A 24,066-nucleotide genomic window follows, 5' to 3' on the forward strand; every position below is an offset into this window, starting at 1 on the left:
GTCGGTGACGCGATGTGTAACTTAACTTTTCCCGTTTTGTTTATTTCGCGTCCCCGGTTGATCCCGTTCGCTCTGATGCCTCGAATAGCTCCTTAAACTTCGTTAGACATGCAAAACACAATTCTAATCAAAAGTAGGTCATTCGAAGCTAAAAGTTATGTAAAAACATAATCTTCAACACAATAAGACACCGGTTTCAACCACGTATCAAGTATCTAGTTGTTTTCTTTCCATTTGTGGATGTAATCATGGTAGGAGACAAATGTTCCATAAATGGAGAGAAAGCAACCATGCTTTGAAAAGCAAATGTCTAAGTTAATAGATGTCAAATGGTTGCTTTGAAAAGTAAAAAATCAGAGGCATGAATGCGTAAAAGGTGTTGATGGCAGGTTATAGTCTTATACAATGTTCAATATTTAAGATGAACTAAAAGACAAAAACTGAGAGATCTACGGTTGATGGATCAACTATGGGATCGACCTGATTGGGCATAGTTTGTTTTCTTGGTTTATGTGTCTTGCTTACAAATAAAAGTCTTTCCCAACGTTTTTCACTTACCCCTTTTGATCATAACACTTCCAAATACACATCTAATCAGTATCGCTTTATTTACCTTACACATCTAATCGAGGAGAGATTGAACACCAAAAAACAAAAAGAAGTGCTTTAACTCAAATATTCAAATATTGTAATTATGAGTTTATCACTAGCGAGTTAAGTGATATATTTTGCAAGGGATCTTACCATTGGTTTGTTATTGTTATACAAACACTATTGGGAGATAGTGTTAGGAGACTGGTCATTATTGTGATAAAGTGGTGATCAAGAAAAAGCAAAGCTATTTACCTGGTGTAGCCAGTGAAGAAGGTGATCACTACTCTGGACTAGTGAGGAATCATAGAGACATATTATAGAGATATTGGGTTGAAGAAGGTGATCACTAAAACATCGATTTCCTTTTTTTTTTCCCCAAAATCGCAAGATTGGTAAAAAAACCCATGTCAATTTGACACAAAAAAATATAATAAAAAAACTCAACCCCAATTGTTGAGTTACTTGTCACATTCAACATAAGTGAATTCCAACTAGTATTATATATCAAACATGTGTCTACATTTATATATGTCATATTAAATCCTAACAATTGGTTCAAGTTTTACTAAAACCCTAAAATTTTAGGCAATTTTAGTTTTTTCATATTCATGTAAAGGGTGTGTGTAAATATATTTTTCAAATAAAAAGTGTTTTTATCAACTTTTAAAATAGTTAACAGGAAAAATAGACAATGTTAGATCAACTTTTAAAATAGTTAACAGGAAAAATAGACAATGTTAGAATTGAATTGATAAAATAATAATATTGCATAGTCTTATAGTCTTATAAACAAGAAATTAAACTTGAAGGGAGAATTTTACCAAACGAGTAATACTTGGGTTGTAGCTCGGTAGCAAGACGCAAAACTTCTTTAGAGATTACCAAACAAGTAATACTTGGGTTGTAGCCGAGTAGCAAGACGCAAAACTTCTTTAGAGAAAATGCAAGTTCAAATCTATGTAAGACTAAAGGGTATGGGGGCCGTCCCCATCTCGCCGCCCCGTCTTCCCCACCCCGTTGCTCCGGCGCCGGGCCAGGCCCGTCATCTCCGTCCTCCACAAGCCGGGTTCGACGCCCCTCACTCCCACACACATCTATACATACATACATACATATATATATAAAGGGGTTCATCTCCACCCAATAGGTCCATCCCCTTTAGGCCACCGCTTACATGACAGTGACGTGATCTCCCATTCTTTAAGGATGAGGCTCACCATACCGGTTAGTCTTCAATTCAGGTGCCGTTAGAAAAAGAAAAACAAGTAATGTAACTTACTCAAGATTTTTTATTTATTTTTTATTTTTTATAACAAAATCAGAAAATAAAAATGCATATCGGAGATAATTTCCCAATTTTCAACGAATAAAATCTCCCTCTGCCTCTAGGTCCAACCCCCACCGCCGATTATCACCACCGTCGTCACCTTACACTCTCACACCAAACCAAACCTCAACCTATAAACCCTTCATAAAACCACCAAAGCTAGGGTTTATTCCCACCCTTCTCATCTCAATACAACAAACAAACAACCTAGGGTTTCGTTTCCTTTCCTTTCAATGTCAAAGAGAAAGTTCGGATTCGAAGGCTTCGGCATCAATAAGCAATCCACATACAGCTTCGAGCGACCTGACGCACCTCAACGACTCTACGTTCCTCCGTCATCCCGCGGCGGCGGCCATGACCACTACGAAGACACCGATCTCGACAACATAGAGTACGAAGAATCCGGCAACAACGCGGTTAATAACGACGGAGGAGCAGACGACGGTGAAATTGATCCGCTGGATGCATTTATGGAAGGGATTCATGAGGAGATGAGGGCGCCGGTGGTTCCGAAGGCGAAAGAGAAGGCGGATAAGTATAGAGATGACGAGGAGGATGATCCGATGGAGAGTTATTTGAGAGCGAAGAAGGATATCGGTTTGACGTTGGCGTCTGATGCGCTTCATGCTGGTTATAATTCGGATGAGGAGGTTTATGCTGCTGCTAAGGCTGTGGATGCTGGAATGCTGGAGTATGATTCTGATGATAATCCTATTGTTGTTGATAAGAAGAAGATTGAGCCTATTGCTGCTTTGGATCATAGTTTGATTGATTATGAACCGTTTAATAAAGATTTTTATGAAGAAAAACCATCCGTATCAGGTATATGTCTAAACAGTAACACCCATTTCACAATCTGTGAATATGTTGCTTTTGTGTTTAGTGTTTTGTATGTATTGGTTAAGCACATAGACAAACTAAGACTAGTGTTTCTTAGGCAATACCGCAATACTGCTTAGATGATTGTGCATAACAGATTTGTTGCTTAGAGAGAACTCTCAACAAACTCGATATACATATGCTGTCGTCAGTGAGTAGTCAGTAAGCAGTGATGATTACAATCTGTAGATATTAGAAGATGAAAATCCTAATGTATGTAGAAGTATAGAACAAGAAACTGTATATAAAACCAAAACACTTCATACTAAAGTATCTTGAATTGATTGGTGTATGATCAGATCATCAGAATGAATCCAGTAGCATTAATAAAAGATGAAACCCAAGAGAATTGGGTAAACTATCTCAAACGACCAATAATTGATTAGAAATCATTAACTGCAACTCAAGTAGCAAATAAATAAACGCTATTTTTTACCTTAAAGTTGTGATCCATTACAATTTACACATTTGTTATGAAACCCGTATAAAAGATCAGGACATGCCTACGTGACATTTGGAAGACATTACGACACTGCCATCTAGCTATAACGTTTAATCCCTATTATTATTTTGGTTTTAAAATGCGCGATGTGCTCCGATGCGTTTTGATCCCAAATGCCGATGCGCAATGGGTGATGCGAGCGCATCACGTATGCGAGGCATTTGTTATTTAAAAAATTATTTAGAGATAGTATTTTAACTTGTTAAAACACTAAAATTTAGAGATTAAAATAAATAAATACAAAAAAAAAATAGCTCCGGTACCATCAAAGAAGTTCAACATAACCAAAATAAGCCTTGAACTCTTATGTGTCCAGGTGGTCAAAGGTACAAGTAATCTATGTAGGAATTCACTTAACAACTTCATCAGCTCATTGTACAAGCTTATTAAGCACATTGTACAAGCTCATTGTACAATTTTACTCTATAGTGGTTGATTTCAGGAAAAATGTGTGAATCAGGGCGCATCATGTGAGCGCATCAGAAGCGCATTGTGCGATTTAGAGCGTCATCTTCATCTCATGTAATCGTAGTGCATTGCATCACCTGACGCGATCTCATCAGCGCATCGTGCACATCGCGCATTATGGGCTTCTGATGCGGGCATTTTCAAACCAAGATTAGTATAAGTCTAGATACATGCTATAATAGCCGACAACTCATGAAACTGTAAAAGTTTTCCTCGAAGTAATTCGTGTATTCAATTCCAAACCTTTTTTGGTTATTTCACTGAAAGTATATACGTATTGATACGAGTGTGTATATATATTATAAGAGTGTATATATATTAACATAACCCATCATCATTAATTAAAGCTTTACTTATTTTTAAACCAGGTATGAGTGAGCAAGATGTTGCAGAGTATCGAAAGAGTCTAGCAATCCGTGTTGCAGGCTTTGACGTTCCAAGGCCAATAAAAACATTTGCAGAAGCTGGATTCTCTGCAGAGTTGATGAAAGCAATTGCAAAACAAGCTTACGAAAAGCCTACTCCAATACAGTGCCAATCTTTGCCAGTTGTGCTATCTGGTAGAGATATTATTGGCATTGCAAAAACTGGTTCAGGGAAGACCGCAGCATTTGTTCTTCCTATGATTGTACACATTATGGATCAACCTGAATTGGCTAAAGAGGAGGGGCCCATTGGAGTAGTTTGTGCACCTACAAGAGAACTTGCACACCAAATATATTTAGAGTCAAAGAAATTTGCAAAAGCGTATGGTATTCGTGTGTCTGCGGTTTACGGTGGGATGTCGAAGCTCGAGCAGTTTAAAGAACTGAAGTCAGGATGTGAAATTGTTATTGCTACACCTGGGAGGTTAATAGACATGCTAAAGATGAAGGCGCTAACAATGTCGAGAGCTACTTATTTGGTTCTTGATGAGGCTGATAGAATGTTTGACCTTGGGTTTGAACCACAAATTCGGTCAATCGTCGGTCAAATCCGGCCGGATCGTCAAACGTTGCTTTTTTCAGCGACAATGCCTAGAAAAATTGAGAAGCTTGCTAGAGAAACACTTACTGATCCCGTGAGAGTTACTGTTGGTGAGATCGGGATGGCTAACGAAGATATCACCCAAGAAGTTCAAGTACTTCTTTCTGATTCAGAAAAGTTGAATTGGCTGCTTGAAAAGCTACCGGAACTGATTGATAATGGTGATGTTTTGGTTTTTGCTTCAAAAAAGGCAACGGTTGATGAGATAGAAAGCCAGTTATCGCAAAAAGGGTTTAAAGTTGCTGCCCTTCATGGTGATAAAGATCAGGCATCTCGTATGGAGACATTGCAAAAATTTAAAGCGGGAACATACCATGTTCTTGTTGCGACTGATGTTGCTGCTCGTGGTCTTGACATTAAATCGATTAAATCGGTGGTTAATTTTGATATTGCTAGAGATATGGACATGCATGTGCATAGAATTGGGAGAACGGGCCGCGCTGGTGACAAAGATGGAACTGCTTACACTCTTATCACACATAAAGAGGCCCGTTTTGCTGGAGAGTTGGTCAACAGCTTGATTGCAGCTGGTCAAAATGTGTCAGTGGAGCTAATGGACCTTGCTATGAAGGTAACTTGTTTTTGTCTTTATACTACATAAATATTGTTTTGTTTTTCATTGTAGGTCATGTCATATGTGCTTAGGAGTAGTACCGCTAAACAAGTAGTGTTTTTAACAAAAATGGCAACTTTCTAAACTTAGCTATCTGCTCCTGAAATTTAACAAAGTGTTTATGAGATAACTTGATAGAACCCGAAAATAAGATGCAAACAAAAGGAAATTTCACTAGTCGGCCCGATTTGAGAAGGGAAATTCTCCGGTACAAACAGTACTTAGGTAATTTAGATAAAGCAAGAACATAAATAAACAACCTAAAACAGGAAATAAATAGGAAAAACAGGGGCAGTTAAGCTGCTATTTCTCCCCAAACACCCACTAACCCACTCACCCACTTGGCTGATTAGCTGGGTTCATATCATTACATCCCACCTGGAAAAGCGACTTGCCCTCAAGTCGGCCACCGACTCTTGCTGTTGATTTTTTCTCGAATGGCTCGAAGTCAAGTGATGGAATGTTGCTGAATTATGAGTCTCGGGTATCATTCCCTGCAGTTTATAATCTCGGCCCCCTAAAGTAAATTTTAAAAACATTTTGCTCCAATTAGCTTGCACTGTGTTCAAGGTAGCCCACCATTGTATACCCAGGACCACATCTGCCCCTCCCAACGAGAATGGATAAAAGTTTTGAGTTATTTGGAGGTCGGCTATATGTAGCACAACATCCTTACAAACTTGGCTGCAGCGAATGATATCCCCATTGCCAATCTTCCCTCCAAAGGGAACAACTTCACAAGTTGATAAACCAATTTTAGGAACCAAGGAGGCTGTGATGGAATTGTGGGTTGAACCACAGTCAATCAGAATTGATACCTTAAAACTATTGATGGAACCATAGACTATCAATGCCGGGTGGTGTGGTGTGCCTATGAGGGCGTGTAGGCTAATCTGGGCTATGTCTTCAGCTTCTTCTTCAGTCTCCACGAGTTCTTTAACATTCTGATCACCCGCTTCTAACAATTGTAGCGAGCTAGTTTTGCATCTATGCCCCGGCCCATAATTTCCCCCATACCGAAAACACTCACCCTTGATGTACCTGGCCTGTTTTTCTGCCTCCGAAATGCGAACCGGAGAAGTGGTAATTGCTGGAGCGGTGGTCACAGGGGCTCTTTTGACAGCAGTCTGCTTCGAGTTTGATCTTGATCGATTGGAATCAGCCTTTGATTCAAACTCATGAGCAATGCTCATGGCCTTGTACACCGTTCTGGGCTTTTGGATCCGCACATCTGCTCTTAATTCCTCCTTGAGGCTGTTTAGAAACACTCCCAATAGACAGTGCTCGGGCCAGTTCGTGACCTGAAAAGAACGCTTTGCGAATTCTTGGCGAGTTTCGTCTGGATTCTGAAACTCAGCAGGACCGAAATTTTTTTTTAAACGCACTAACAAGGTCTTCCAATATTTGATTTCCTGATCAGCGGACAACCAGGAGTAAAGGTCTAATGCGTCTCCTTCCAAATGCATCGAGGCCACATCCACCTTCTCCTCTTCCGGTATGTGCTAGTACCGGAAATACTTCTCAGCCTTAAGGGTCCACCCCCGTGGATCCCTTTCACTGAATTTGGGAAATTCAATTTTGTTGTGGGACGGTAACGGCGGTTGTTGCCCCACGAGGACTCCTCATCATCAAATTGGTTGAAACCGCTGTGCGATCTCTTTCTTTTGGTTCTGCGTTTTGAGGGCAGCAACTTCATTCTGCAAGGACTCCATAGAAGATGCTATGGCTGCTAGTTGGGCAGCCACAAGGTCGGAACTTGATGGGTTGGGATCTGGGGTACTTCGGGTTTGAGGCGCCATGGTTTCCCGGCAATGGAACCAGTTGATAGAACCTGAAAATAAGATGCAAACAAAAGGAAATTTCACTAGTCGGCCCGATTCGAGAAGGGCAATTCTCTGGTACAAACAGTACTTAGGTAATTTAGATAAAACAAGAACAGAAATAAACAGCCTAAAACAGGAAATACATAGGAAAAACAGGGGCAGTTAAGCTGCAGTTTCTCCCTAAACACCCACTAACTCACTCACCCACTAAACCCACTTGGCTGATTAGCTGGGTTCGTATCATATCTTCTTGCAAACAAAATGTTAACAAGTTTCTTAGTGTTGTCAGATCGCTTAATCAAGGAGAAAATCTTGGTTTTTTTCACACTAATTGTAATCAGACACACTTATTGTTTGTTCACCTGCACATGTTTTAATGGGCATTATCTTATACAAAGAACTATTTATGTGTTTTTCTCTTATTCTTGAATACAACTGTGAAGTGCAATATATATCATAAACGGTAACAGTGCCTGTTCTTCATGAAAAATCATACAAAATCGTTTGTGAGTAATGTTTTTTATCTTAACTTTTCAGGATGGGAGGTATAGATCCAAACGGGACGCGAGAAAAGGAGGTATTTTTTTCTTTTTCTTTTTTGTTAATATTATTTTTTATATTGTGCATGCTTTATTACCATATGGCCGAACTGTATGCATACATTTTCACTTTTTACTGGGTGAAGTCATTATCATCATTTTAATTTGTTTCATATTTGTGCAGGTGGGAAAAGGGCAAAAGGAAGGGGAGGTGGCAATCGAGGTGTGCGTGGTGTGGATTTTGGTTTGGGGATAGGATACAATTCAGAACCCAAAGCTGCTTCATCAACTGGTCGTAGTTCAGCTGTTAATTCACTTAAAACAGGAGTTATGGCTCAGTTCAAAAGCAGCTTTGTTGCTGCTTCATCGAATTCTCAAAATCAGGGATTAATCAACAGTAACAAGAAAATGGTTTTGCCTGGTTTTGTTTCTGGTGGTTCCATAGGTGGAGAAGCACGACCTCCCACTACCACCATTTCTCCAAGTTTGACTCCCATGCCACCTGGCAATACCGCTAATCAGAACACCGGTCATGGAAGCCAAGGGAGTTCTGAGAGGTGATTTTCCTAATTTGAACTTCCTTCTCATTTAGTTAATATTGTTGGGTTATATTAGATGTTACCATAGTTATTGATAGCGAATAGCGGTAAATAGCGACAAGCTACCTATACGCTACGTAGCGATAGCGAGCGCTATTTGATGTTTAGTGATAACGTATTAGAGATTTTTTTTTTAATTAGGGTTTTGTTGATGCAATTAGTGAAGATACAGCTGTTTGGTCAATTAAAATGCCAAAAAATTTGGTTATTAATTACTTTATAAAAAAAGACCTTAATTGTTGCTATTTTACACTATTGAGCGCTAAACATTAGATAGCGATGATCTAGCGCTACGCTATACGCTATAGCGCTTGCTATCATCGCTATTAACAACTATGGATGTCACAAGTGGGTGGGTTGGGTAATGGGTTAAACGTGCCGGGTCATGCAGACTTCTTTAGTCATATTTCATTTTTTTTAATAATTAGTCGCATCAAAAATAGACATTTTGTGACTTTTAACCCATATGAGAAAATAGCAGAAGCATACTATTTGTAAGTGAACTGAGTTGAAAATGCTACATTGAGGCTTGGTTGTCTCATTAACCACTTATGCTTTGTGCAGGTCAAAAGACCGGCCTAGAGAAAGGAGGCGGCCTTCTGGTTGGGACCGCTGAACCGCAAGTGGACTGATAAGCTTGTATGTTATGTGACTTAACACATCTTATTGTTTTACATTTTGGTTTCACATATGTAGTTGCCACTTACAATTTATATTTATCCGACAGTTTGGTTACTGGTGATAGTTTGTTAGGTAGTTGTCAAAATACTTCAGTTTGGTATGGTTTTGTTTTATTCCAGCATCACCACATTTCAGTACTTTAATATGTATGGCTTCATCTTATTCTAGTATCACCGCATTACAGGTTACAGAAATGATTATCGAGAAAATAAACAAAATCTATACATTGTTTATACAGTTTCAGTTGTATTTTTCTCTGATTTTATCAGTTGTTTAGGTATCTAGAATTCTGCCCATTTTCTAATGGTCTGCGCATAAGGACAACCTATGCAAAGTCGAATCTACATGGCATCCTCGTATCGGAAGAAATGTAGCAAAGTTGTCCGTCACAGATATTACTTTTTTATGCCTTTGGACATTTCATTTCATGTGTGTTGGTCGCTGCTGTTCTGCGACGGGTGGCATTGGGACACACCTCCAGGCAAGGTTCCTTCAAAGTGCTATCATCTTCCGGTGGAGAAATTCCAAACTTGAACTGCACGTCGACTCATTGTTAGTTGAAGGCCAAAGACGAGACAATGAGCTAACAAGATGTAGAGTTCTTTACCTGACAGCTATAATCGCTGAAGTTTGGCTCCATTAGAAGAGGAACTCCCATGTGATCCATAAAGAACTCCTGCAAACCGAATCTAGTTACAGTCAGCCAGTCAGCCAACAAATATACAAAATATCAATTCTACAGTGCAATCTGATCCATTCTCAGAGATCAATCCCAAAACTGGTAGATTGTTCCAATGAAACAGTTGTATCATCCTCATGCTCGGTAAATCCTATCAATAGCAAAGCTAAGGTAGGGTCTGAGAAGGGTAAGATGTAGACAGCCTTACCCCTATCCCGTAGGAATAGAGAGGCTTCTTTCAATGAGACCCCCGGTTCGATAATAGTTTTGCATCAAAGCCTAGGACATAAGGCACATAACACTCGGCAACAATCGGGCGTAGGAAGTTTACATGCTGTATCTGAAAACCAAATGCTGCTGACCTGAGTAGGAAGTTTACATGTATTCACGCATATCCCCACACATTTACTCTCCTCTAGATACTTGCATCTTTCGACAAACACCTACATAAAAAACAACAACAACCCAAGTTGACATGTGCAAATAACGACGACTAAACTAATGAAACGTTAAAAAGAACAAACTATTACCCCACTTGGTAACGATGATCCATCAGGAAGATCAACATTGTTAACTATGCAGGTACCCATTAGCCATTGACAAGATAGTGCAGTCACCCTTGCTTCCAGAGAACACAGACTCACAAGCTTAGTACTTACTAAGAATCATTTCAAATTACCAACAAAACATACATTTCTCATAACATCAAGTTATCAATTAACATGTAGGTTTAACCATCTTCACACCACCTCATAACGGTCCCATTTTACGAGTCGAATATGTTTTGTAAATAACTACTCACCTACCATGACAGCAGCAAGTTTTCCTTGAGCAACAGGAGCAAATATGATTTTGTAGAGCTCTAACAACAACGGGGGAAACAGCGATCTTAATATGCGAACCTGACAGTTATGTAATTCATGTAAATAGTGTTTAAGAAATTAAGATAGAATTTTACTAGTTAGAAGTAACATACAGCTGCATCTTTGGTTTCAGAGTTGGTTCTGGCAACCATAAGACGATTGGCTACGTCTATTAATCCATCATAACCCGGTTTCTCCGAATCCCATCCTACTTCCTGTATGTAATCCAATTTCACAAACACGACGAAATCACAATTGGTTATTATTCATTTTGTTATGTTACCTGAGCCATCTTATTGCGGAATAAGTTGAGGAAAACATGATCAAGCACGCCAGGAGTGTATTGGACACTCGAAACTGGATCTATCTGTAGGAGGAAGGGTTTGTCAGGATTCATAAACGATTAACAAATTCAGAACCCTAACTGTAGAGAGTAGTATATCATACTGTTTCTCGTGATTGAGCAGATAATCGAAACAGACGGTGATTATTTGTGGTCTGGAGGTGTGGCTTTTGGTGGAGAAGAGAATGCAAGGGGAGAGGAACAAGAGTAGCCATGTCTTGTGTTTCAGAGGGAATATAGATATTTTGGATACCGACACCATTAGTTGTAAGTTTATTGAATGGAAAATTCTCCCGAGATATTTTGAGAACTTACAGAAGTCGGTTTTTTTTTTTTTTTTTTTTTTTTTTTTTTTTTTTTTGCGAGTTTTACTCTTATTTTTTTTCACACCTCTATATTAAAATTTAGAAAAGACTGTCATAAAAGAAATTAGAAAGAAAATTTCGAAAGTGTTTTTCGGCCCCTTACAGCAGCTATAAAAAGCTGATGATATAAGCATGACCTCACTTTTTACAGCATTTACGGCTGCCGTAATTTTTACTTTTGGAAAAGTTGATTTTTTTAGGATTTTTGGTAAAAAAAAATTGAAAAAACATTTTGTAAAGCCGAGTTCTCTAAGCTCTCGCAACTCGTATAAGTTTTCATTTTACTCTAACACTATTGAATGATATCCCTTACAAAATTATTCTTTATAATACGGCATATCCTTTTCTTTTATTAGTGGGATTCATAACTTGAGATTTCTAGTGTTTCGCGATGAGAATTCATAACTTAATATAAAACACGTCGTGACGGTATATTTAAAAATCACGAAAAGTTTACATTGTCATTTAAAAAAAACTGTTATTTAAAATTGTGTAATTAAAATCTTTTAAAATATATTAATTTTAGGTTTCTTTTTGTTATTTTTTTATTTTTAAATTATTTAACTAAATTGTTAAACTTAATATTTTAATTTATTAAACATGTTCAAAGTTATTTAGTTAAATAAGTGTTAAAAATTAGTTAAGTAAAAAAGTATAAAAAAAATAAATTAAAAGGATTAGCTAAAAGTTTGCAATTGTGAGTTTGCCTCTATGCTATAGATAATTCTTATTTAATCATAAAACTAGTTATTTTCCGCCCGCGCGTTGCGACGGGACCCAATGACTACAAAAGGCGTGTCAGCAACGGCAAACAGAAACCGAATATCAAAACATAAATAAAATGACGTGGTAAGGATAGTCACTCCGTCATAAAAAAACGATTTTAAATAACCTAATATATAATAATAGGACCCACACGTCCTACACGTTGGAAATTCGGTTGTTTTCAGTTCAGTTATTACGGTGCTAACACATTAAAATATGGATGAGCTCGGTATCGGTAACGGCAGCGAAGGTACCGATCCGGAAAATCATCGAAATTAGGTACCGGCACCGAAAATGCTCGGTATAATACAATATGGTATTTGAAGGTAAAAATCAATAAATACAGGTATGGTGCTAGACCGGTGTCGAACCGAATGTAACGATTCTGAAAACGCCAAAAGGTGGGTACCAAATTGGTACCGAAAATGATTTGGTATAGTAAATTTGGTACCGATACGATACCGGTTCGTTTACAGGATTTGATACGATTTGTTCATCAATATTCTAAGTATCAAAGTTAATTTTACATGCTACAATTCATTCATTACAGAAAAAACAAAAAAGAAAGCAAAATAAGTTGTGTATATAAAAACTCATTCAAACGAAATACAGTTTACTTACTGTGTGTATGAAAAGTAATCTAAACGGTGTAATTACTTGCATTGCTGCGTTGCTACAGGATTTGATGAGCTCGGTACCAACCGGTACCGAAAATACCGTTACCCAATATACCTAGTATGGTACGGTTCGGTACCGGTCGGTACTGGTACGACACCGGTATTTGAGGGTAAAAACTGGTGAATACCTGTGCAGAACCGGTACCGAAAATACACCGGTTTGGTAAATTTGAGACCGGTACTTATACCCGATACCATTTGCTCATCTTTTAATGATGTTACTGTTCATTCCATTCTAATTTTAAATAATTCTAATCTAATTTTAATTTTAATTTAATAATAAATGACTGTTCATTCACTTTCCTTTTTATCATATATAGATTGTCACCTTTTATCTTAGCCATTGATTTGGTTTGATTAATGGTCCAAATTTCCTTTACTATCCCTAGGCTTGGTGTTCGTTTACAAGGTGTTATGTTTTCTTAGACCTTTGTGCTTTAGTTTTTATATTGTTTTCCTTCATATTATATGAGTTAAAAAATGGTTTGCATGCTTTTGAATGTCTCCTAACCGCTACATTGATCATAAAGAAAGGAATGAGACAATGATGGTTGTGAAAAAAGTTGTCATGTTTGCAAATTGTCATCGTAAGGGCAAGTTAACAATACTAGCGCTGTATATTTTTAACGATTTATACCTTTTAAACAATTTGTATGTTAAACATTTTCTTAGGATTCATACCTACTTGCATCTTGTAAGCTGATAACTTTTAGAGGTTGTTTTCACCTTATCAAATCTAGCAACGAGTGCTAACAATATAATGCAATAATGATAGTCTATTGTGTCCGTTTGTAATTCATTTTGTTCCAATATAAAGATATTGTAACGCCCTGCGTTTTCAAACATCCTACATTTAGAAAGCTTACGTGAAATTCTATCTTTGGAAATCTTGTGTTCTTATAACCATTCTTTCATCGTAATCGTTGTAAAATACGGAACTTGCTTCGTAAATAAAACTTGTACATTACACTTTTTACCTAGTTAAATCATGTTTTATTTCATATTTCACCTTGTTACAAGTTAGGGGAAACATTGTTGGGTTATATTAGATGTTACCATAGTTATTGATAGCGAATAGCGGTAAATAGCGACAAGCTACCTATACGCTACGTAGCGATAGCGAGCGCTATTTGATGTTTAGTGATAACGTATTAGAGATTTTTTTTTTAATTAGGGTTTTGTTGATGCAATTAGTGAAGATACAGCTGTTTGGTCAATTAAAATGCCAAAAAATTTGGTTATTAATTACTTTATAAAAAAAGACCTTAATTGTTGCTATTTTACACTATTGAGCGCTAAACATTAGATAGCGATGATCTAGCGCTACGCTATACGCTATAGCGCTTGCTATCATCGCTATTAACAACTATGGATGTCACAAGTGGGTGGGTTGGGTAATGGGTTAAACGTGCCGGGTCATGCAGACTTCTTTAGTCATATTTCATTTTTTTAATAATTAGTCGCATCAAAAATAGACATTTTGTGACTTTTAACCCATATGAGAAAATAGCAGAAGCATACTATTTGTAAGTGAACTGAGTTGAAAATGCTACATTGAGGCTTGGTTGTCTCATTAACCACTTATGCTTTGTGCAGGTCAAAAGACCGGCCTAGAGAAAGGAGGCGGCCTTCTGGTTGGGACCGCTGAACCGCAAGTGGACTGATAAGCTTGTATGTTATGTGACTTAACACATCTTATTGTTTTACATTTTGGTTTCACATATGTAGTTGCCACTTACAATTTATATTTATCCGACAGTTTGGTTACTGGTGATAGTTTGTTAGGTAGTTGTCAAAATACTTCAGTTTGGTATGGTTTTGTTTTATTCCAGCATCACCACATTTCAGTACTTTAATATGTATGGCTTCATCTTATTCTAGTATCACCGCATTACAGGTTACAGAAATGATTATCGAGAAAATAAACAAAATCTATACATTGTTTATACAGTTTCAGTTGTATTTTTCTCTGATTTTATCAGTTGTTTAGGTATCTAGAATTCTGCCCATTTTCTAATGGTCTGCGCATAAGGACAACCTATGCAAAGTCGAATCTACATGGCATCCTCGTATCGGAAGAAATGTAGCAAAGTTGTCCGTCACAGATATTACTTTTTTATGCCTTTGGACATTTCATTTCATGTGTGTTGGTCGCTGCTGTTCTGCGACGGGTGGCATTGGGACACACCTCCAGGCAAGGTTCCTTCAAAGTGCTATCATCTTCCGGTGGAGAAATTCCAAACTTGAACTGCACGTCGACTCATTGTTAGTTGAAGGCCAAAGACGAGACAATGAGCTAACAAGATGTAGAGTTCTTTACCTGACAGCTATAATCGCTGAAGTTTGGCTCCATTAGAAGAGGAACTCCCATGTGATCCATAAAGAACTCCTGCAAACCGAATCTAGTTACAGTCAGCCAGTCAGCCAACAAATATACAAAATATCAATTCTACAGTGCAATCTGATCCATTCTCAGAGATCAATCCCAAAACTGGTAGATTGTTCCAATGAAACAGTTGTATCATCCTCATGCTCGGTAAATCCTATCAATAGCAAAGCTAAGGTAGGGTCTGAGAAGGGTAAGATGTAGACAGCCTTACCCCTATCCCGTAGGAATAGAGAGGCTTCTTTCAATGAGACCCCCGGTTCGATAATAGTTTTGCATCAAAGCCTAGGACATAAGGCACATAACACTCGGCAACAATCGGGCGTAGGAAGTTTACATGCTGTATCTGAAAACCAAATGCTGCTGACCTGAGTAGGAAGTTTACATGTATTCACGCATATCCCCACACATTTACTCTCCTCTAGATACTTGCATCTTTCGACAAACACCTACATAAAAAACAACAACAACCCAAGTTGACATGTGCAAATAACGACGACTAAACTAATGAAACGTTAAAAAGAACAAACTATTACCCCACTTGGTAACGATGATCCATCAGGAAGATCAACATTGTTAACTATGCAGGTACCCATTAGCCATTGACAAGATAGTGCAGTCACCCTTGCTTCCAGAGAACACAGACTCACAAGCTTAGTACTTACTAAGAATCATTTCAAATTACCAACAAAACATACATTTCTCATAACATCAAGTTATCAATTAACATGTAGGTTTAACCATCTTCACACCACCTCATAACGGTCCCATTTTACGAGTCGAATATGTTTTGTAAATAACTACTCACCTACCATGACAGCAGCAAGTTTTCCTTGAGCAACAGGAGCAAATATGATTTTGTAGAGCTCTAACAACAACGGGGGAAACAGCGATCTTAATATGCGAACCTGACAGTTATGTAATTCATGTAAATAGTGTTTAAGAAATTAAGATAGAATTTTACTAGTTAGAAGTAACATACAGCTGCATCTTTGGTTTCAGAGTTGGTTCTGGCAACCATAAGACGATTGGCTACGTCTATTAATCCATCATAACCCGGTTTCTCCGAATCCCATCCTACTTCCTGTATGTAATCCAATTTCACAAACACGACGAAATCACAATTGGTTATTATTCATTTTGTTATGTTACCTGAGCCATCTTATTGCGGAATAAGTTGAGGAAAACATGATCAAGCACGCCAGGAGTGTATTGGACACTCGAAACTGGATCTATCTGTAGGAGGAAGGGTTTGTCAGGATTCATAAACGATTAACAAATTCAGAACCCTAACTGTAGAGAGTAGTATATCATACTGTTTCTCGTGATTGAGCAGATAATCGAAACAGACGGTGATTATTTGTGGTCTGGAGGTGTGGCTTTTGGTGGAGAAGAGAATGCAAGGGGAGAGGAACAAGAGTAGCCATGTCTTGTGTTTCAGAGGGAATATAGATATTTTGGATACCGACACCATTAGTTGTAAGTTTATTGAATGGAAAATTCTCCCGAGATATTTTGAGAACTTACAGAAGTCGGTTTTTTTTTTTTTTTTTTTTTTTTTTTTTTTTTTTTGCGAGTTTTACTCTTATTTTTTTTCACACCTCTATATTAAAATTTAGAAAAGACTGTCATAAAAGAAATTAGAAAGAAAATTTCGAAAGTGTTTTTCGGCCCCTTACAGCAGCTATAAAAAGCTGATGATATAAGCATGACCTCACTTTTTACAGCATTTACGGCTGCCGTAATTTTTACTTTTGGAAAAGTTGATTTTTTTAGGATTTTTGGTAAAAAAAAATTGAAAAAACATTTTGTAAAGCCGAGTTCTCTAAGCTCTCGCAACTCGTATAAGTTTTCATTTTACTCTAACACTATTGAATGATATCCCTTACAAAATTATTCTTTATAATACGGCATATCCTTTTCTTTTATTAGTGGGATTCATAACTTGAGATTTCTAGTGTTTCGCGATGAGAATTCATAACTTAATATAAAACACGTCGTGACGGTATATTTAAAAATCACGAAAAGTTTACATTGTCATTTAAAAAAAACTGTTATTTAAAATTGTGTAATTAAAATCTTTTAAAATATATTAATTTTAGGTTTCTTTTTGTTATTTTTTTATTTTTAAATTATTTAACTAAATTGTTAAACTTAATATTTTAATTTATTAAACATGTTCAAAGTTATTTAGTTAAATAAGTGTTAAAAATTAGTTAAGTAAAAAAGTATAAAAAAATAAATTAAAAGGATTAGCTAAAAGTTTGCAATTGTGAGTTTGCCTCTATGCTATAGATAATTCTTATTTAATCATAAAACTAGTTATTTTCCGCCCGCGCGTTGCGACGGGACCCAATGACTACAAAAGGCGTGTCAGCAACGGCAAACAGAAACCGAATATCAAAACATAAATAAAATGACGTGGTAAGGATAGTCACTCCGTCATAAAAAAACGATTTTAAATAACCTAATATATAATAATAGGACCCACACGTCCTACACGTTGGAAATTCGGTTGTTTTCAGTTCAGTTATTACGGTGCTAACACATTAAAATATGGATGAGCTCGGTATCGGTAACGGCAGCGAAGGTACCGATCCGGAAAATCATCGAAATTAGGTACCGGCACCGAAAATGCTCGGTATAATACAATATGGTATTTGAAGGTAAAAATCAATAAATACAGGTATGGTGCTAGACCGGTGTCGAACCGAATGTAACGATTCTGAAAACGCCAAAAGGTGGGTACCAAATTGGTACCGAAAATGATTTGGTATAGTAAATTTGGTACCGATACGATACCGGTTCGTTTACAGGATTTGATACGATTTGTTCATCAATATTCTAAGTATCAAAGTTAATTTTACATGCTACAATTCATTCATTACAGAAAAAACAAAAAAGAAAGCAAAATAAGTTGTGTATATAAAAACTCATTCAAACGAAATACAGTTTACTTACTGTGTGTATGAAAAGTAATCTAAACGGTGTAATTACTTGCATTGCTGCGTTGCTACAGGATTTGATGAGCTCGGTACCAACCGGTACCGAAAATACCGTTACCCAATATACCTAGTATGGTACGGTTCGGTACCGGTCGGTACTGGTACGACACCGGTATTTGAGGGTAAAAACTGGTGAATACCTGTGCAGAACCGGTACCGAAAATACACCGGTTTGGTAAATTTGAGACCGGTACTTATACCCGATACCATTTGCTCATCTTTTAATGATGTTACTGTTCATTCCATTCTAATTTTAAATAATTCTAATCTAATTTTAATTTTAATTTAATAATAAATGACTGTTCATTCACTTTCCTTTTTATCATATATAGATTGTCACCTTTTATCTTAGCCATTGATTTGGTTTGATTAATGGTCCAAATTTCCTTTACTATCCCTAGGCTTGGTGTTCGTTTACAAGGTGTTATGTTTTCTTAGACCTTTGTGCTTTAGTTTTTATATTGTTTTCCTTCATATTATATGAGTTAAAAAATGGTTTGCATGCTTTTGAATGTCTCCTAACCGCTACATTGATCATAAAGAAAGGAATGAGACAATGATGGTTGTGAAAAAAGTTGTCATGTTTGCAAATTGTCATCGTAAGGGCAAGTTAACAATACTAGCGTTGTATATTTTTAACGATTTATACCTTTTAAACAATTTGTATGTTAAACATTTTCTTAGGATTCATACCTACTTGCATCTTGTAAGCTGATAACTTTTAGAGGTTGTTTTCACCTTATCAAATCTAGCAACGAGTGCTAACAATATAATGCAATAATGATAGTCTATTGTGTCCGTTTGTAATTCATTTTGTTCCAATATAAAGATATTGTAACGCCCTGCGTTTTCAAACATCCTACATTTAGAAAGCTTACGTGAAATTCTATCTTTGGAAATCTTGTGTTCTTATAACCATTCTTTCATCGTAATCGTTGTAAAATACGGAACTTGCTTCGTAAATAAAACTTGTACATTACACTTTTTACCTAGTTAAATCATGTTTTATTTCATATTTCACCTTGTTACAAGTTAGGGGAAACATTGTTGCATATTATTACACAACTTAATTAACAAAATTACTCATTATAATGTTTTAAAAAAATAAAAAAATAAAGAAATATGGCAGCCCAATTCAGCAAAATTCAGCCCCATATAGTTGGGTTTTGTGGGCTAGTTTCAAGGTGTAACCCCTTCTAAACACTTCCAAAGCCCAACCCATTGAAACCCTAATCCTTCCCCCTATAAATACCACTTATAACCAGCCTCCCTACCACTTTTGCAACCCTAAAAACTCACAAAACATCCACCAAACCGTAGCTGAAAGCAAGGGTTCGAGTAGATTGACACCCCTTCACGAAAATGGGCATAACTCACTCAATTCTTATCCGATTCACTCGATTCTTTTTCCTACTTGCTTGTATAATCATGGGGTTCGATTCCTAGACTTCTCCTTGGAGAAATCAGACCTGGAAATGCCCCGAAATAGTCCATAAACTTTCTGTTTGTTTTTATGTTCATCAAAAACTTGTTTAAACCTATGCAACTTGTGTCCAACACATCTCATACCTATGTCCTAATGCTTACAACTTATCCCATGGTTGGTTAAGCTTAAAAACAAGGTTGAGACATTTAAAATCAGAGGATTAAACCTCATAAACTTGGTGTTTTGTTTAGGGTTTTTAACCCACAAGTCATGTCAAACTTTGTCTTTGATACATGAGTGATTATGGAACAACTTGGGTTGTCCAAACATACAATCCTCACATGATTTGATGATTTCTCTTAGTTAGTGTGTATATTTCTTATTCTTTATTGTATGTTCATGACCCTCCTTGGTTGTTTTTTTTTTTTACATCAAGTGTAGTGGTGAACACATAGAGGTGCCTAAATGGAAGACTTGATCTTCCTACCTCCTACATGACTTCTATGACATTTAGAGGTACCAAAATGAAGATTTTAATCTTCTACCTCATGCTTGAACTATTGGACATATATTATATAACCTAAATATATTATTCGAATAATCGAATCTTTGATGATGAACTAGTGTTCATATGTCGGGGTACTAGATTACATCATCCTAGACTATGATAACTTGTCACGATTCTAATGGAACCTTGTTCCATGAAAACATCTAAACTCCTTCGAGTTTCCTAGTGTCAAGAACAAGCATCATATGTACTAAATGATTATTTTCCATGTTATTCTCATATCTTATTTTTATGTTGTTTTAAACACCGAATCTCGACTCTAAACATACTTGAACTTTAACCCTTATACATTCGGACTCTAAATCTCTACTCGTCAACAATTGGATAATCGGAAAACATATGCAAACTTTGTGAGTATACTCGTATTTCCCCCTTTTTACTTTTACCACTTTTGGGGTGTAACATGTTTACCTATTGAAAACTTACACATAAACACTTTGTTAAACACATGAACGTTCCTATAACATGCTTGTATACGTGATGGCTTGATACTTTAAACTTGGGTTATTCTTATGTGTTGAACTTATCATTAACTTCGTACGAGCCAAACCTTGACATATGTAGCGCTATAGGATTAACGACCCGCCCGTAAACTTGAGGTTACGTCTTGAGCATATTGCGTTTTCTTGGTTTGATATGTTAGACACATGCCATGTTTAAATGTTTATCTTGAATCACATGCTTGCTATGAGGAATTGTTCAAACTTATCTTTTGCTATGTACGTATCAAACTTGTATACTCGCCTTTGCTTTTGCATTGAATTATTTTAAACATGTTACAGGTTGATGAGGACGATGCTAAGAAAAGAAGTAGCGTTGATGCCTAGATACACAAGTAGACGTTAGGGTTTAATATGTTGTATCAAATTTTGTTATGTTATCATGTTGTTATGTTAAACTTGTTGTATTTGAATTTCTTGTAATGTTGACTATTTGAAGTTATGAAATGAAATGAAATTTGGATTTTCTAAATATTGTCACAAATAGCGTTATGATGTCTCTAGCAATCTTCACACTTCGTCTCATCCCGATGTTTCCGCCATTGGTTGGGGTGTGACAGATTGGTATCAGAGCCATAACTATAGGGAATTAGGAAAAGTAGGAATGCTTTAGCCTAGTCTATAGTTTTAGAACCTTATTCGTATGTTTTGCTTGGACTACTACATGATACTTTATTTGTTACTTATTTATGCTCTTTTAAACATGTATGTTACTCATGTGTAATATTCGACATGTTATTCTTACGCATTAATGCTTGTTTTATTATGTGTTAACACTTGTTTCGTTGTTCGATTCTTTATGTGTTATTCTTGACATATTTCTCTATGTGTTAATACTTGTTTTATTTCATTATTTAAGTATCATCCTTGATATGCTTTCTTATGTGTTTATACTTGTTTGTGTATCTCCTTCGACATACACTTCCCTCATGCATTTTACTCGATTATTCTAAATTCGACAACACTCATATTGTACAAATGAGACGAATTCACCAAAATAGGCGTGAAACCCACAATTTGGTGAACGACTCTCAATCTATCTATTCTTTTTTTTTACACGAGATATCGCGATTAAGCTAGGAGTGAAATCCACATCTAAATGGCAAATCTCAAATTTCAAATTCTAGTGGACCCTCGTCAACATGTCGAAATTTAAATTTTGACCCGACGAGTACCAACCACACTTAGGATACGAAATCGTCAAGATAGGGGTGAAACCCGCACCTTGTCGACTAGTTCCACTCCTTGATTTTTTTCATAAATCCCGCCAAGTCTCGAAATTTCGATTGATTTGGGACATGTAGTAACCGGAAGGGTAAATACCGTTAACCGACTTGTCGGCGAGAGTATTTTACCTATTAGGCCAAAGCATGCTCCTCAAATTCAAAAGACTTTTCGACCACCTTGGTTAGTCAAAGTTCCGTTTGGAACACTCCAAACTTTGGTCAAACATGTGTTTCTATTGCTCATTTTATACGATGCAATCTTTCAACCTCGAGTTTACCTTTGATTTCTCTTTTCACACGCACAACATATCGAACCTTTTCGATACATTTATATATGCATGATTTTCATATAATTTAAATTCATATTCCTTGTAACAACTAGTGGAGAGGTATCATCGAGATTGGAGTGACTTCCTTACCTTGACGATTGACCCCACCCCTCTTCCCTTAAAACGACCTCACCAACGAGTTAGGGGTGATTCCCTTACTTAGGTGACCGTTACCCAAAACTTCTCTTTCAAAATATTTTATTATGCAAACCCGATCATGTTTTATACCTAAATCATTTATCATTATTCAAAATAGCTACTTATACCGATTTCAAAATACATTGTTTATCAAACGTACTTCTTATTCTACCATCCATTTTCACTCAAATCATATACACGAGATTCTTAATCATGTCTTTACCGTTTTACTACACGAATTTCCAAACCTTACGAAATGCTACCTATTAATTTAATCGGTCTAATGAATCTCTTGCCCATGAACTTCACATCTGATTTATTAACTGAAACACGTTCACATTATATCATCATACTAGAGACTTCCACTCTTAATCGAAATCAAACTAACCTTTCTCAATTACTTATAAGACCTCATAGATGTTATATGACCGTTTACCAAATACTCTTTCCAACATCAATAAATCCTTTGTTAAAATTATTTTTAAACAATCACTAAGTTCTTTTACTAAATTTCTTTTCTAAGGGTCGGCGTTTTCACAAGAACTTTCAAAGTCCAAAATTTTCATGTTTTGATGCAAATGAAACAAACCCGTCATTTAAAAAAAAAAAAAAAAAAAAAAAAAAAAAAAACCTTCTCTACAACGCTTAACTCGTCATCCAAATTTCAAAACACGTGGGCTAGAAGACTTTATGGGGACCGACAATTTTCAACATACGTGAACTCTTTTTTTTTAAACAAAGGTAGCATTTCAATCATTACAAAATACGTTAAGCATGACCAATGAGTACTTTATGTTCCTTTACATATACAAACTATATTCTACCTTTCAAACCAAGCTCAATCTAATTTTGATTCGACAAACTCAACGTTTTGTTTAAACAACTATACATGCACATCATCATACACATTTTAGTCGATATCTCGCGATAACATCATTTATATCGTTCGTATCTACATACTTAACCTTTTTTTTTTCTCCGCAATGTCTCAACGTACACCATATACGCAATATTTATTTTTCATACCTACACCTATGTTCATACGTTTTATGCTTGTACTCATACACATACTACTTATACGTTTTACGCTTCTGCTTGTACACATACTACTTACACGTTTTATGTTTATGCTCATACATACATGCGTATTCATACTTAAACTTATGCTCATACTTTCATCCTTACTCATGATTCGTACATTCGTACCTATACGCGAGCGTAATCCGAGGGATTCGCTTACGTGGGTCCCATACATGCTTAAACATAAACATGCTTACATACGACATTCTTCTATGTACACATTCTTATTTTCAAATTCATGTATACCTTGATTCATACATAACTAGTACAAGCTATGTGGATCATGCGACAATCAGTATAATCGCGGGTGCACACGGGATTATAGTGATAGGCGTATGAGAACCATAGAATGTACTACTGTGTATGGTAAGACACGGAACGTAACATGACCCCGAGTAACGAAACGGACGTAATGTGGTTAAAACATGGTGGATACGCCGCTGGTACTTCCTATATATAAGTGTTTTCACCATGTTACCAAACTTTCGTAAAACGTGCCATGAGAAATTCAGTGTGTTGCAGACCTTTTGGACCTAATACAACTTCACGCAACTCACAAACGCATTATATCCGATTATTCATGACGAGACTTCATCCTTAACACACTACGTTCATCTATCCAACACTTATGCTATTCACATACTTGTACTCTTTAAGAGTCATTC

At 36.5% G+C, this 24,066-nt stretch overlaps 3 protein-coding genes across 7 annotated transcripts; 1 reads left to right on the plus strand and 2 right to left on the minus strand.

Annotated features, from left to right (window-relative positions):
* Positions 1 to 1,937: 1,937 nt before the first annotated feature.
* On the plus strand, positions 1,938 to 9,213 carry LOC110936364 (DEAD-box ATP-dependent RNA helicase 24). Its single transcript, XM_022178733.2, has 5 exons — positions 1,938 to 2,743; positions 4,139 to 5,367; positions 7,770 to 7,809; positions 7,956 to 8,328; positions 8,935 to 9,213. The coding sequence occupies exons 1-5, from the start codon at positions 2,155 to 2,157 to the stop codon at positions 8,984 to 8,986; spliced, it is 2,283 nt and encodes a 760-aa protein (XP_022034425.1). The 5' UTR covers positions 1,938 to 2,154; the 3' UTR covers positions 8,987 to 9,213.
* A 16-nt stretch (positions 9,214 to 9,229) lies between these two features.
* Positions 9,230 to 11,198, minus strand: LOC110936365 (beta-carotene isomerase D27, chloroplastic). Of its 3 annotated transcripts, none has more exons than XM_035988614.1 (8): positions 11,041 to 11,198; positions 10,877 to 10,960; positions 10,707 to 10,808; positions 10,537 to 10,618; positions 10,261 to 10,352; positions 10,093 to 10,173; positions 9,659 to 9,727; positions 9,230 to 9,586 (listed from the first exon to the last, which is right to left on the minus strand). In XM_035988614.1, the coding sequence occupies exons 1-8, from the start codon at positions 11,149 to 11,151 to the stop codon at positions 9,455 to 9,457; spliced, it is 753 nt and encodes a 250-aa protein (XP_035844507.1). In that variant the 5' UTR covers positions 11,152 to 11,198; the 3' UTR covers positions 9,230 to 9,454. The 3 variants fall into 3 exon arrangements, with proteins under 3 accessions (XP_035844507.1, XP_035844506.1, XP_022034426.1); XM_035988613.1 differs by having other exon boundaries at positions 10,261 to 10,348; positions 10,533 to 10,618; XM_022178734.2 differs by having other exon boundaries at positions 10,533 to 10,632.
* A 3,366-nt stretch (positions 11,199 to 14,564) lies between these two features.
* On the minus strand, positions 14,565 to 16,603 carry LOC110936363 (beta-carotene isomerase D27, chloroplastic). Of its 3 annotated transcripts, none has more exons than XM_035988616.1 (8): positions 16,446 to 16,603; positions 16,282 to 16,365; positions 16,112 to 16,213; positions 15,942 to 16,023; positions 15,666 to 15,757; positions 15,498 to 15,578; positions 15,064 to 15,132; positions 14,565 to 14,991 (listed from the first exon to the last, which is right to left on the minus strand). In XM_035988616.1, the coding sequence occupies exons 1-8, from the start codon at positions 16,554 to 16,556 to the stop codon at positions 14,860 to 14,862; spliced, it is 753 nt and encodes a 250-aa protein (XP_035844509.1). In that variant the 5' UTR covers positions 16,557 to 16,603; the 3' UTR covers positions 14,565 to 14,859. The 3 variants fall into 3 exon arrangements, with proteins under 3 accessions (XP_035844509.1, XP_035844508.1, XP_022034423.1); XM_035988615.1 differs by having other exon boundaries at positions 15,666 to 15,753; positions 15,938 to 16,023; XM_022178731.2 differs by having other exon boundaries at positions 15,938 to 16,037.
* Positions 16,604 to 24,066: the final 7,463 nt, after the last annotated feature.

Source organism: Helianthus annuus, chromosome 4 (genome assembly GCF_002127325.2).
Source record: "Helianthus annuus cultivar XRQ/B chromosome 4, HanXRQr2.0-SUNRISE, whole genome shotgun sequence".
In the NCBI taxonomy this organism is placed as follows: Eukaryota; Viridiplantae; Streptophyta; class Magnoliopsida; order Asterales; family Asteraceae; genus Helianthus; species Helianthus annuus.